The sequence below is a fragment of the Egretta garzetta genome, unplaced genomic scaffold, assembly GCF_000687185.1.
Source record: "Egretta garzetta isolate BGI_Z169 unplaced genomic scaffold, ASM68718v1 scaffold51, whole genome shotgun sequence".
In the NCBI taxonomy this organism is placed as follows: Eukaryota; Metazoa; Chordata; class Aves; order Pelecaniformes; family Ardeidae; genus Egretta; species Egretta garzetta.
Genome location: NW_009258549.1, coordinates 4158330 through 4173143, shown reverse-complemented (window position 1 = coordinate 4173143; position 14814 = coordinate 4158330). Strand labels below are relative to the sequence as shown.

At 38.2% G+C, this 14814-nt stretch overlaps 1 protein-coding gene across 1 annotated transcript in view; it reads right to left on the bottom strand.

Moving 5' to 3' along the window:
* Positions 1 to 14808, bottom strand: part of EP300 (E1A binding protein p300) — a 63305-nt gene extending 48497 nt beyond the window's left edge. Inside the window, 3 exon segments of the mRNA XM_009647864.2 lie at position 1; positions 3 to 333; positions 14489 to 14808. The exon segment at position 1 is cut by the window's left edge and continues 261 nt beyond it. Coding sequence (XP_009646159.2) covers position 1; positions 3 to 333; positions 14489 to 14582 — 426 coding nt within the window. The 5' untranslated portion in view covers positions 14583 to 14808.
* Between the last annotated feature and the right edge of the window lie 6 nt (positions 14809 to 14814).

The following is a 14814-nucleotide window of genomic DNA, read 5'->3' as shown; positions in this document are numbered from 1 at the left end:
GTCCGCTTGCACCCATCGCCATATTGGGAGAAGTCAACCCAGCCTGTGCCATGGGGCTTTTCACCATACTGTTTAACATTCCCATTCCAGGACTATTTTGTTGGGTTTGACTGGCCATGCCCTGGCCAGGGCCTCCAACCCCCATATTGAGATTTGGGGAGCTACCAGCCCGTAAAAGTTCAGACAGCTGCTTGTGTTTAGAGGCAGCATCTTGCGCCAGGCCAAGGCTGGTCTGCAGCTGATTAATGTCACCACCATTGGTGAGTCCCAGTTCCGTGGAGCTGATCAGTTCATCTGGCAAGTCATGTTCCAGATCAAAGAGTGATCCAAAATCTGAAAAACAAAACAAATTTTATATGAGGTCAGAGTAATCAGCAGTATCTTGAAGAAAAAGCTTGTTAGTTTCTATTTTTTTATTTCAAGTAACTAGCAAAACTTCACTTTCTACATTCCTGCAAAATTCCTGTATCAGTCATCACTGGAAGCTATTAAATTTGTTGCGACAAAAGTAATTTCTAAACTTTACAGAGTCTAAACTAGAGGCAAACATTCTACTTCACTCTCCTGCAATGGTTTGTGTTGAAAAAAATCACTGGGTATCTCAGATTGTCATTTCTCAACTTGAGAAATTTGATAAGGAAGGAGAGAAAAAAAGTATTAAAAAAATCCCATTAGTCAATGGAATTAGACAACAACTATTACAAAGAATGAAAAGGTTTATGGGAAAGCACTGTCATTTTTAATCTTCACTGACCTCTACAACTTTTTGAACAGACATAACTAATATAGTAATATAGTTTAAAAATAATGTTTACTATTGATAGTTTTTGTTTGGTTGGGGTTTTTTTTGGTTTTTGTTTTTTTAAATCTTCCACATCCAGTCATTCCCAGCATAGAATTGCAAAATTCCATTGAACTTCACTGGACAGCCACTATCTTCCCACAACAAACACTGTCAGAAAACAAAGTAACCCTTCTGGCCACCAAGCTGTGAAAAAACACTAGGATGAAAAATCAAATTTGCATCTCAAGAGCCCATGTAAAGCAATGCCAAAGGTAACAAAGTGGAGAAAGATTACTATTTGGGATATATAGATACAATAATACTAAACAGTACCCAGAATCAATTTGCTCAAGGAAACAAGACATTCTTACACCTGCAGAAGCAGCACCACCTTGATCAGTGTATTTAATCTATGGCAGTTAAAACAAAAATAACCTAGAAAGTTTATGGCTAAAAGCTGGGCCACTGTGCAACATATTTACACACAACCAGGCTGTAAAGCTTAGTATTTAGAATTTGATGATATTTAATAAAGGAGGGTTTTTTTTTAACATTAACTATTGGAAAATTCAGCATCACTTCTGCCAGAAAGGTCATTTCATGGATGCTCTGTAGGAGGTATTGCACAGCATTTTCAAAAACTTCAGATCTAGACAATGACCTAAAATACTACTCATTATCTCAGCAACTGCATTTAAAAGGAAACATCAGTTACACTGAATTCTGGAGAGGCTGGCAAGATGACTTGGTCCCAACATTAAAGAAAAAAGACTACAGTTAAACAGCACATAAATCAGAAGAACTCATCAGCATTAGAAATCTGTTCAAAATGTTTCACACGATACCATACCCAAACTACCGAACTCCAGTACTAACAGTTTCTACAACTTCACAACTGTTATCACAGATAAGATCGTGACTTAGAGAATTCTGAAAATACGGTATGAGGTTGACAAGGCTGCAGGTATACCACAACAGAGGAGATTTTATAACTCCATTTATATATTCTTCATTACTGCAAAGCACCAGAGACAGGATAAAAATTTCCACTAAAGAACTGATCTTTTAAACTATTAAAATCAGCGAGCCCATTCTTCAATAACAGAAATCTTGTGCTAAAAGTTGTGCTTTGCAACACATACTAAGGACTGATCTTTCATTTGCATCACTGGTATTCCTTAGCATGACTAGTATTTTTTAAGATTCGAAGGAAGAATCAGAAGAATAAAGCTTTGTCCAAGTTCTCCTCCATTTAAAATGATGAATTTAGAGTTTTGTATCAGTAGACTTAACTCAAAATACACACACTCATCAAAAAGATTACAATGCTCAATGGTTAGCTTAAGAATTAAATATTGACGAACACAGGAAGAGTTACAGTGGAAGAGACCCTCAGATTAGAGGGGAGATCAAGGAAATGGAGAAAGCAATCAAAAACAAAAAAAACCATGACCATTTAAAATGGCTTTGACAGGCACTTAAGATGCCTATTACGATGCCTTTAACAGAAAACACTGGCTTATAACCCGACAAACAGCCCACGAGTGAGGAAGCAGTGAAAAATATGATCAATAATTCACAAGTTAGTCTGCTGTCCAGAGGAAAAAAAAAAATCTCCTTAATGGTGGAACAAACAAAACTGAAAATGAAAGTTAAGTGTCTGGGCAGAACATGAGCCAGCACAAACCCCGTACCTACAACATAATGGCAGCAGACAGCAACCTCCCATCTGCAAACTGGGGAACAGCTATTGAGGCAAAGATGCCCACGCAGCTCAAAGGCCAGTTTTGTGACTGACTGTAGCTGGGGAAAGAACTGCTCTTGAACAGACACAGCTTCCAGGACAGGGTAAGTCCCAAAACAAAAACCCCCACTTCAGCTTTCTTGTGATCAGACCATTCTATATTAAGCCTTTCACAAAACCACCCAAATAGTCATCAGTAAATGTCTGAATATGAAGTACTGATAATTAGTTTTTCAAACCACCACAGAATATTTTCTCAGGAAGACCCGCTTAGATGATTTCAGATACAACACTGCAAAGGGGCAGTGCAATTCTTGTTTTGAGACACAAAAATCTGCTCATCTTTCTTCACAAGAAAATATTAACCAGTTTCTCTGAAGACCTCTTTCTTTTTAAAGTTCCCCCTCCTCATAAATGAGGGGATAATTCCAGCTTCAAGGCTTACTCGCTCATCTCCAGCTGCAGTATCCAGATACAAGCTACCCGAGCTCCTCGGCCTGGTCATTCTGTGCCACACACAAACAGGAAGAAAAATGTCATAAAAAAAATCAAAGTGTTTTTAATTCTTTTTATTAATGTCTCAAAACACACAAAAAACCCAACAACTACATAAAAAAACCCCAAACCAAATGGTTGTGAGATAATCCCAATGCAATTAGTTCTTTACATCAAAAAAATGTAAACTGTTCTTTCCCTGTAAGACTAACTTGTTAGGATTTTTAATCCTAGATAATACACAACAGAAGATTCATCATAAAAGAATACTATCAGCTACAAGCCAAAATCCTAAGTACCAACTACCCACAATGCAATATTCTGGTGTGAGTTTGCTCTTTTTCTAAGTCTTTTCCAAACCCCAAAATTTAAAGTCTTCTTCAGCCAGTAAATAAACAATAAACTAGAAAAAAAACCTTTCAGTTGTCTGGTCAACTATGAAAATTACATTTTTAGACACTGGCCGGGAGGCAAAAGTTTTCAGATACAGGACTGAAACATAAGCAGTCTCAAAATACCTTAAAGATCAATAAGACTTTGTGTATATCTAGCAACAGTTGCAATCCATTTCAGTCTTTTAAACAGGACATGTATCCTAAGAGAGTTCTGCCTATGACCAATCCAAAAACTGACAAGGCTGGACCAGACAGCTCACAGACAACATGAAAATAACGGCACATACACTCACACAAGAGCCAAAGGCATAGCTTAAGATGATGGTGATAAATATCCATAGAACTGATTGACTCCCCAGTACACCGAGTCCGCTGCTAACTTAGCAATGTTTCGTTAACGATACACATAAAGATTTCTTACTAACAAAATTAAACTTGTGGGAAAGCAAAAGAGTCTGATTAGTCCTGCAAAGGTTTGTCTAGCTAATTCATAATCCCTACAGATCTTAGGGTATAGTCAGACACAGAAAAACTGGGATGTTACAAAACAGACAGTAGCTGGCCTAAGAGCTGAAAACCATCCAGTTCTATGCAGGCAGTAAGTGGTAGAGCTAAATCTTGATCTCAGTAGAATGGCACAGAGTGATTCCACATTATGTTATTTATGGTATTATTAGTGTATTTCTTTCCGTAGGCAACAAGAAGATATAGTATAGATTGCTACTGCCACCTAAGAGTCAAAAGAAAGAGAAGGGAAGTACCTCCACAAAATAACACCTTAAGTAGGTAATCATAAAGTCTTAACCTGAGGTAGTCTCAACATGCAAAAGCATATAATTCTTTTTAGGAACTGTACCACTACTGAACACTTAAGCAAGTCTCTTTTTGTAGAGTCAAGAAACCGGCCTGACTTGCCCTGGCTACATTAGATCTGTAGTGAGAAACTAGGTCAGAAAAGACAGTAGATGGAGCAGGTCCATTTCTTTCAATGCTGTCCAGTTAGACTGGATTAAGTAATATGAACTGCAACCTAAACTGTGAGAAAGCAACTTCAAAAATTAGCATGACAACTCGTGTTGCATACTATGGATTAGTTTCTTAGTTTTGGACCCTACTTCCAAGAAGTCTACCTTTGACAGTGTCAGATCTGCAAGATGCAAGGAACTGCCAGCTTGGGTTGGAAACCCAGCTGGCACCAAAATGGACTTTAAACTAGTACAGATTCAGAGCATGCCATCGAAATCCTGAAGTCAATAAGACATCAATGCCTTATCAAGTGATCAATTTTCAAACCAGTGATGTAACAGCTCAAAGCATGGAAGGGAAGGTAGAGATTTGCAATAATGCTTACAAAGCAAGGAAAATATATCCATACTAACTACCTAGCAAAGAAATCCACAAATGGGTTCAAGTGGCACATGCTAGTCTCTTTTGCATGCTTTCTAGCCTACAGTTCTCTCATTTCTGGATTAAGACAACAGACCTCTATTCACCTTTCAGAAGAAAACCAGCATTTCTATCAATATGGAGTTCATCTGGTTACAGCAAATAGGCTGCAGTGAACAATACTAGCTAAGAACCTGCCCACATGCTACAAAATAGCAAGAATAGTAGTAGCTTTACTCTCATGTGTACCGTACCCTCAGACTCAGGATGTCCAAGCATTCAGTCTCAAAGAAGAGTTGGTGTATCTGAAGAAACAGCATCATGTGTGAACAGTGATGCCAGAAGAACCCTGAATGCCAGACACGTAAGACAACAACTTACTCCAGCACCTACCTCATTGCTGATCTTACAGAGGTAAGAGACTTTACAGTTCCTGTCCCTGCATCCCATTTATTACATGATATTCTGAACACAGACATATGAAATTAGAAAGCTGCTGAGCAGTCACCTTTTTGCACAAATGCTTCTGGGTTCCAGAAACATATCAGTGGATCAGACTGTATCACAGTCCTGAGGTTCACAATTAAACAAGTGGACAAGGCTTAACACCGGACACTAAATACAAAGCATGCATGTGACAGATGATGATGTACTACACAGAGCCTCAGATGATGTTTTCTGTGTAGTCCAACATGATACCTTTGCTGCACTTTCAGACAAATAACAATAAGCTGTTGAGGTCAGTATCTTCCCTGCACGGCGATGTGAAAGCTATCCAGGAACCGAACAGGCCCTAGATGTAACAGAGAAAGCACCCAGAGGATCCAACCAATATCCCAGAGAAACCAGCCATTCAAGCTTGCAGTTAAGCACCAGCATTACAGGCCCTAAAATGTACTGTCTGAAATGCCCTTTAAAAAAAGCCAGAATTCAAAATGTGAAAATAAAAAAGTCAGAACAAGATAAGGAGAGACATTTTTGCAAGACAATTCTCAGGTATCCATGAAAATGCAAAAGCAAAGGTGAGGCACAGACATGAAACAAAGCGCTAATGAAAAAAAGTCATCAATTCCCAAGGCCTCTGCTATGGCAGAAAATGAAGCTAGACATGTTCATACAGTTTTATCAGGGGGAATAAAAAAGTCTAAGAAAGAGGCAAAAACTCCAAGATTCCTACCAGGTGGGTGTGAGAGAATTTTGCTATATGGCATTTTGGACATCAGATTTATTCTTAACATTAAAGCCCATTAAGAAGGCAGCTTTTCATGTAGATCCTCTGTGATGCCACAATTACCCAATGGTAACACAAACTCTGCCGAACTGTTTTTCATACCTTAAAATGTAGAGTTAATTTAAATCAACCTACTAATTTGATGCAAGGCAAAAAGGCAAAAATTCAACGTCAGCCTAAAATACTAAGGTCTACATTCACATTCATCATTGCAACTACTGCTTCCAAAATCCTAGAGCATCAGTCCCTGTATAACCCTAATTATCACTCATCCTCAAAGCAGAAGGGAGATGCAGAGGTCTTCACTATGGCTTGTGCAACAGCAACTGAGAATTCTTATTCAGTATTACACTATTTGGGTAACAAAGTCTTCAGCACTAAACGTTGATATTAATTCTGTTCCCTGCAAGAAACTGGGGAAGCACTGCCTCCTTCCTTCCCTGCTAATCCAGAAAAAGCCCTGAATTTGCTCACCACACGAAGAAACTCGGTAATCTGAAGACAGCAAACAACACAAGCAGCAAACACATTTAAAAAGGACATACTCAAAACTCCTGGAAGACAACAAACACAAAGGCACAAAGCATGTTATGGTAGCATGCAACTTCAGGCACAGTTCATTGCATTTGTAATATTTGTTAGTGAAAGTCCAATTCACCATCTAGAGCACACATGACTTCATTATTAGTTGTAACAAGGTATAAACATTTTACAAGTGTAAAAAAAAAATCATTCTAAAGAAGCAACAACTTATCACTCAACGTCTATCAAAGACTATTTTAGGACCTCAGTAATTTCTTTTCTGTTAAGATATCCTAATCCCTGTTCAAACCCTGGTGTCAAAACCATCAACCTTTGCTTAAGGAAAAAAGTCTGAATTTTGCAAATTCTCAATCATCTGCAAGTTTTACTCTTACTTGTCCCAAACTAGTATCAACAGAAATAGTCAAAGTTCTTAAACCCCAATATTTAGACACACAGGTGATAGCAGGTGTTTGCCACTGAAAACCATAGTGGAAATTCAATGGTTATGATTCTGGAATATGGAATTGTAGCTGTTCTAGGGCAACAGAAGTGATGTAATCATATGGAAAAGACTGGGTGCAAGAATCAAAACACGGGTATGTTTAATGTTTTTACATCACTTAAGGGGGAATTTCACAGACACTGCTGTTTGCGTACCTAGCTATTTGCGCTTTTACCTAACACAATGCAAAGGTACTAGTCTTGCCATCACTGATGACCCAAGTAACATGAAGGTTTGAAATTTAATTCCAGAATGGTGAAGTCACACAGTTAATAATTTCCTTGTGAACATGTTGCTATTAATATAAATTTCATTGGCTTCACCTTAACTATAGTGAAAAGTCTCTAAATTAGTATCCTTGCTCCTAAGACTATCCTGTGTATGCCAACGAAATTCCCAGAAGACCACCTTAAGTTAACTACTGTTCGTCTGTGGTATCATTAAATAGTAAGAATGGCATTTCAGTTGGGAGTCTGATAAATCGCGGACCACCATGCACACAAATTTGGAAAGTTAGAGATGCCTTGCTGGTCTGCTGTATTGGTGGGCAAAAAATGGGTACATGCAGGTAAGAAGAGAATACTCATATGTGCACAAACACACTGAATCAGTTTCATTTCAGAAGAAATTACAAATCAGTTTCAAGAAAAGATTAAAGTTCATTTCATTGTCAAGTTAACAAATTTGAAATGATGCAATCTGCATGTGCAATTACCAAAAAGTCAAGACAGTTTTCTGAGTATTACTGACTTGAGTTCATTCAACATGACTTCCAAGCAAAACCAAAAAGTAGTGCTGAATTTCTGTACAAAAAGATACAGAAGTAAACAAAGAAGTCAGCAGATCAGACTTCTTTATCTTGATCCAGTAATTCCCCAGAGTTCCTGAAACTATATTCAGGGATACGTAAAAGGCAGTTTAGCTTCAGCAGAATTTGTATTGAGCAAGCCATACACTGGCATTTTGCCAGAATTTTGCTTTTTATTAGAATTCTAAAGAAAAAAAAAACCTGAGAATTAGATTATTTTAGTTCATTAACACAGTAAGAGTATGCTGTAAGAGTGATTATCACTTGTATTTGGGAGTTCTACAAAGCAAGAAACAGTAAATCACGATTCTGCAAGCAAATAGGTATGGTTCAAAACTCTAGTCTACTTACATCTCTTCTGGAGATGCAACAAAAGGTGCAGTAGTGAGGTGTTTCACACTATCAAATGGAAAAAAGCAAAATCTTTCTCTGCCTGTGCTGCTTCTGAAGGTTCTGTACCTAACTTGCACTTTTTTGTGAAAATCATAGTTTGAACCACAATTTCATCTCCTCGCTGTTCCTATAAACACACCAGACATCACCAACTAAACCATAAGTTACTATGGTTTTAGTTAACTAGAATTCAACACTTTTTTCTGATTTTCTTTGAAAAGTTTGGGAAGAACAGTCTGTTTGAGGAATAATATAGAGAACTTTAAATACATTTATATGCCAATCTGTTTTAAGGAAACTTGTTGCTGTTTAGGAAGAGAACAAAGTCATGTTGTCATATTATGTCACTTACTGCTCAGGGAGATAATTTCTGTGAATTGCCCTAGTTCAAGTTCTACAAATTCAATGTAACCATGGATGTTTTGTCAGTGCATACATCCATATGCAGAGACAGATGTATTTTACTTCAGCCTGCTGCTACAGTTTAAGTAAAGACAGAAAAGCCAAATCCTTGGAGACAGGTGTGCACTGTTTATCTGTCAGTGAAATCTACACAGCAAAATTACTCCATTTGTCAAATGATAAATCTAAATTTTTGGCCAAGCCCTCTCAGAGGGGGCACTAGTTAGGGTGATGAGAAAGGTTAAGTCGTATCATTACATTGTTGAAACAAGCACTGAAAGGCTGCTCCTGCTAAAGCAGCTAAGCAAGACGCTGAGGTGACACAGTGCAGATACTCAAGCACCCTACAGAGAAGATGCAAGAAATACATACTAAATCATACAAAATTAAAATCTAATAATAATTTTCTCCATATCGTGGAAGTACAAGAAACCAGAATTCCTACAGTAGAAGTTCAGCATTTGTCCCCAGTACCTTATGAAACCCACACCCCTTAAAAAACATACACTAAACCCTAGAGTCCATTAGACCCTTCCCAGATAAACTTTGGTTTTGTGCAAACACAGAACTGACCAATAACCTGACCTGAGGACCCTCTAGACTAAATCCAAACCCTGCTCTAGGACCATGAGGTACAAGATTAAAAAAACCTACTAATTTTTGCATGTAGGATTTAAATTCCCAAGTTCAGCAATAGAAGTTTTCCCTTCAATATCAAACTTGTGAATCTGTATTTTGAAATTGCAACTGTAAACTGTTTTTTTCGTCTTAAAGCTGTTTCAGTTGTAAGTGCTCAAGATTTAGTTTTACATCACGATATGTACTGTCCTTGTCTTGTAGTGGATTATTTTTAATTAGGTACCTTTCTAACACTGCCCAGAAAAAGTACATACCTATGCCAGAGACACACACAATCCATTTGGTGAAAGGGGCAAAAAAAGCAGATATAGCAGTTTTGGAAGTCTACAAGGTTCAAAATTCTGCAAGATTTTATTTAAAAAGTTACTAAGCAACATGTGAATGATCACTTTACGTTTTAAAGAAAGTCTTGCAGACTTAAATTCTCTTATATTTATTCCTAATGGAGTTACTTTGAGAACCTACTTAGCTACAAGGCAAGGATGCCCATTTCTGCCACACAAGCATCCACCACTGCAATACTCAATTTACAACATATGTCATCCATCAAACTGTATTTTAAGGCTTCACTCATCTCGTAATAACTAATACTTGGGGGAAAAAAGGCAAAAAAAAAAATGTGGCTCTCAACAAGAATGGATAAAAATATTTAACTGATGGCTGTAACCTAATTGTAGCTAATGACTTGGTCTTAAACATTAGCTAGAAAACAGATTTGTGAAAAGTATTTGATTTAAAAAGTAGTATATCCAAATAATAGGGAAAAAAACCCATAGCCATCTGAAAACAGATTTGAAAACCGTGCATGATTCTGGAAAAGGCAGTGAGACAAAGATTAATATGATTCACTTTGAGCAGAGAAACATCCTGATACTTTGGAACAAATGAAAGATAAGTATCATTCAAAATTGCAGTAGTCCAAGCAAGAAGTTTCATTACAAGTCTTAGACCTTTGATGTAAGGGAAAGTAAACGTTTAAAGGTCAGAAGCAGTTCCTAAAAAAAAAGGAACATAAAAACTTTAGAAAAGATGGGACATTGAAGACGTGCTATTACTCAGAAAAACATGACTTTTGGATATAGTAAACTGAAGGATGTTAACGTACACACCACAAATACGTACAGCGATCTCTGATATGACACATGCCAACTAACTGTAGAAAACTGACTTCCAATGTTACATCAAGCCAGAAACACTGAACACTTAAAATCCTATTTTCAGATCTAGTAACCCAAAGACACGATATCATACAACCACAATGCAGCAGAGAGCATACTCCACTTTTATTCCTCAACGAAACACAGCAGTTCTGAACCCAGAGCCCAAAAAGCTTTCCTGCTTCACAGAAGTTATTTCTGAGGCAGAGCTGTAAACCATGATTAAAGTCTCCCTTCCTGAATATACCACATAGACATCTGTACGTGGCAAATTCAGAGCACCTGCATTACTGCAGGAAAAAATGAGGGCTTCACAAATAAAAGGCCAAATATATATAAAAAAAAAAATCACTGGTTTAAGGCATCCAGTTAAAAATGTATCTTTATGATAAAGACTTCCACTCATTTACTCAAGGGGATAACTCTTGAGGATGCACTCAATTTATTCTGTTATAGTGTGTATGTGGGTAAATAGACTGGTGCACACCAGTTTGCTAATACAATGTTTAAGAAAGTCTTGTTACACTAGGTGCAACACATCAAAACAGTGTTTCTACCAGTAAGGAAAGGTAAGCAAAATAAGCTCCACCGGTAAAGTACGTATGTCAGTGTAACCATGCTAGTACAGAAGAGCTAGCATCCAGTGTCACAAACTCGCATCCCATACTAAGGATGCTATACCAACAACAAGTGACCCCACAGTAGAGCTGTAATGGTCTTCAGAAAACTTAACATCTGGACAAGATATATGTAAAAAAATCACTGTTCTTCTTTGCAAGAAATTTAATGTTTAAATAGAAAAAAAACCCAACCTTGTAGAAAAACCTCTGGTAGTTTAAGGGAATCCAGAGTCCTGCTCCTGAAGCTATTCTAGAACTAACCACACAAGATTTAAGAAAAAAATGAGACCATTCAAAAATTCTAATATACTACACAACACTAAGTCAAGACTTTCTAAATTACTTCAAAATATTTATTACAAGATGTGCTACAAACATTCCAGTTTCCCTATGCTATTCTTACCTCCTAAAGAAGGAATTGTCATTAATAAAGCAACTCAGAACCACACTAATACAGTATGTCCTATGGCAAAGCAAATTCTGAGCAGGGAACACACCAACCATTTAAGACAGAAGGAGACGCAGCACTGCAACAACAGTGGGAAATGCAGCTATATTTGGCTGCTGCCAGTAAACCAAGTGCATCAGGACAATCTTTGCCGACGTCTTTTTAGAAGAAAACCAACAACATTTTACTTTAGTACATTCCAAGCCCAAATATTAGTATCATCCAGGTCTACAGTGAAAACACAAGTGAATTAGCGACTTGACTTAGTCTTCAATGTAAATACACGTAACGACTGCAAGTTTGGGAGTCAGTTAACTAGAGTCAGGCATTGTTTTTAGGTAAAACAGTATTTCAGATTAAGAAATGAGTCAAGAAGTTAACAGCAGAAGAAACATGCCGGAAGATCCACTAAGCACATGTGCTGGAAAAAGTTTCATCAACAGTGCAAGCTTCTTACCTTTCTCCTTCCCTCTCTCTAATGATGCTGTGAATCTAACAGTTTTAAAAAGAGTGCTTGAGTAAGTACATAAGCACCACGTTATTTATTTTCTATAATTAACTAAGGAGTGGGGACAATACAACAGATGCTATAAGTGGAATTTACTTAATGAAAGCTGCTTGCACTATTTCGAAGCAAATTTAAAGAGCAGATAAGTTAAAAAATGCTTCATAGGTAAAAATAGATAGGTAAAAACTGCTTCAGAGCAGCCTTCCACAACAGCAAAAGTGGGACAAAAATAAATTGCAGTCTCTCAACCAGCAAATGAAAAAGCATAACCCTCAAAACATGCTTATTGGTTAAGAGGTTTGATTTTATTTAAGTAGAGAAACAGATACAATATCACGTTAAAAAACACAGGAAGCGGAACCATCCCAAATCCAGGTAATAAGTTGTCAACAAAAAAAAATAAAAATCCAGAAGAGTAAGAATCCTTTAATAGTTTTTATACAGCATATATGAAGTGTTCGCATCACTAAGCGCAACTCTGCTAACAGGTGATGACAATCTCAATCACTTCGAGAAAAATTGTCCCATTTGTTCACTACTGAAACTGTCCAACAATCCCTAGTCTCTCACCATAACTGTAAAAAGTTAATAAATTAAGCTGCCCAGGAAACTAACAGTTAAAACAGACTAAGTATTCTGGGAAAATCTGCACCTGTTAAACTGAAATACATTCACAAATTATCCAAACCTTATTTGATCACAAATGTCTTGTCTCAGATACGTGCATTCACCTGAATCAAAATATGCCTTTAACTTTCCTATTTTTCAAGTATCAGGATTTCTCTCACAAAATACATTTTTATTTCACCTCTCAAAACCGAGCAAGATAACCACTGTCAAGACATATTAAAAATGGTTATTACTGAATTAAGTACTGGTTTCCAACTCTAGCCCAAACCCCCAAACAACTAGCTCTAGCTAAAGAGTAGCTTCTCCAGCCTTCTTTACTCTCTTACTAGAGACCTGTTGATATTAGGAATAATCACGTCCTCCAGTCACAACATAATATCTTGTATATCTAATATGCTCTAAAAGTTACACACGAACTTTTCAAAACTAACACCAAGAATAGAGAAGGCAAAAATCAAAATTTGAAGACTATTCCATGTAGAATCACATCCACTGCTCAACCAAAAACCAGCTACTTTTTACTGTCAAATGAGGAGCTTTCTTTTTTTTAAAAAAAAAAAAAAACAAAAACCACAACCAAACCAACAACTCTTCCTTTTTCTTGCCAGCTGTAACTGCATTGAACAAGACCACCGGTGGCATCAGAAATGCCACCGCTCACTAGATTCTGGCAGGAGGAGGTCTCCTCCATATCCAGTGGGCTAAGAAGATCTAAAGTGCGTTCAAAGAAACTCCTGCGGGACAGGTAACCAAGTACTCTCATAGCAAGATGACGCCGAATACTTATCTGCTTCACAAGAAGCATTAAAAAGCTGAACAGCCTTTTTTTTACTCCCTCCACCATCCCAGTACTACCAGTTCATATAATGCTAATGATTAGGACACCTAAGATTTCCAACCTCTGGCATGTCTTCACAGCATCACCGAAGACCTTTGCAGGACTGCGGAGAAGCCCCTTTATCTTCACAGCCCTTAAGTCTACAAGGGAGTTTCAGACATTTTGGTCTCGCAGCAAAGAAATGGGAGATGCGAGATGAACTGCACTCCATATTGATTCTTAATGTAAATAAGGTGAAATAACATTTCATTTCTAAGAAGGCAAGAGTCTTGAAAAACCTTATGCCCCAAGCTTGGGATCTGGATTTTGGTTTTAGCCATTTTTTTCCTGAAGTCCATAGCCCATTTGAGTCAGAAAAGCAGTTTTTAGATATCTTTCTGCAAGGAAGAGTAAGAATGATTGTAAAAAGTAAATCAAATAAGCAGACTGCATGTAAGAAGAAAAAAAGAAAAACAGCAGAGAAATAAATCTCGCTTCTAAACGAGCTGTAAAAAAACCCCTTGTACGTGCAAGATAAAATACGAAACAAGACACAATTGTGTGTACGAACGTACACATGTAAGTCAGCAATAAAGTATAAAAAAGCATCATCTTTAGCACTATTTCGTATTTCTGCAACTGCCATTAAAGGCATACGCTTAGCAGGGAGCTCAGCAATAACTACTATTGTGAAAGACGCGAAAATGACAAACTGTTAAGTCTTTATCTGCAGTTGATCGAAAGCACAATAAACTGCACAGCTTTGCTTTCAATCACTTCTAAAAAACCAGAAGGGCAGAAACATCCGAACACCCTTCCCTGTGCCATTAACACCAATAGGTTCAGACGGAGCGAGAACGGGAGAAACCGGCAGACGGAAAGGACGAAGGCAGGCACGAGTTAACAGCGGCAAAAGGGAAGAGGAGATTTAGGCAGAAGATGGGAGAAAAAGGCAGTAATTGCGGCACCGAGAGGCGGGGAGGGCCTGGGCCCCCGAGACTGACCTGTGCCGTCGCTGGCGGACACGGAGAGCGCCGGTGAGGAGAGTTTAGGCCGCTTGGCTGAAGGCGGGCCCGGCTCCACCACATTCTCGGCCATTTTTAATTCTTTTTTAGACAATCACTCAGAGCAGAGAGACGGTGGGGGATGAACCCCAAAACCTTCACCTTCTTCTCGGGCCCCGATTCAGCTGAAGAACAACAATAAGGCCGAGAGCGAGCGAGCAGGATCTGGCGGAGGAGGGGGGCCAAGTTCCCCTTTTTCTGCCCCTCGGGCTCCGGGAGGGCGGCAGCGGAGAAGCGGGGAGAAGGTGGGAGCTGGGGCGGGGGGG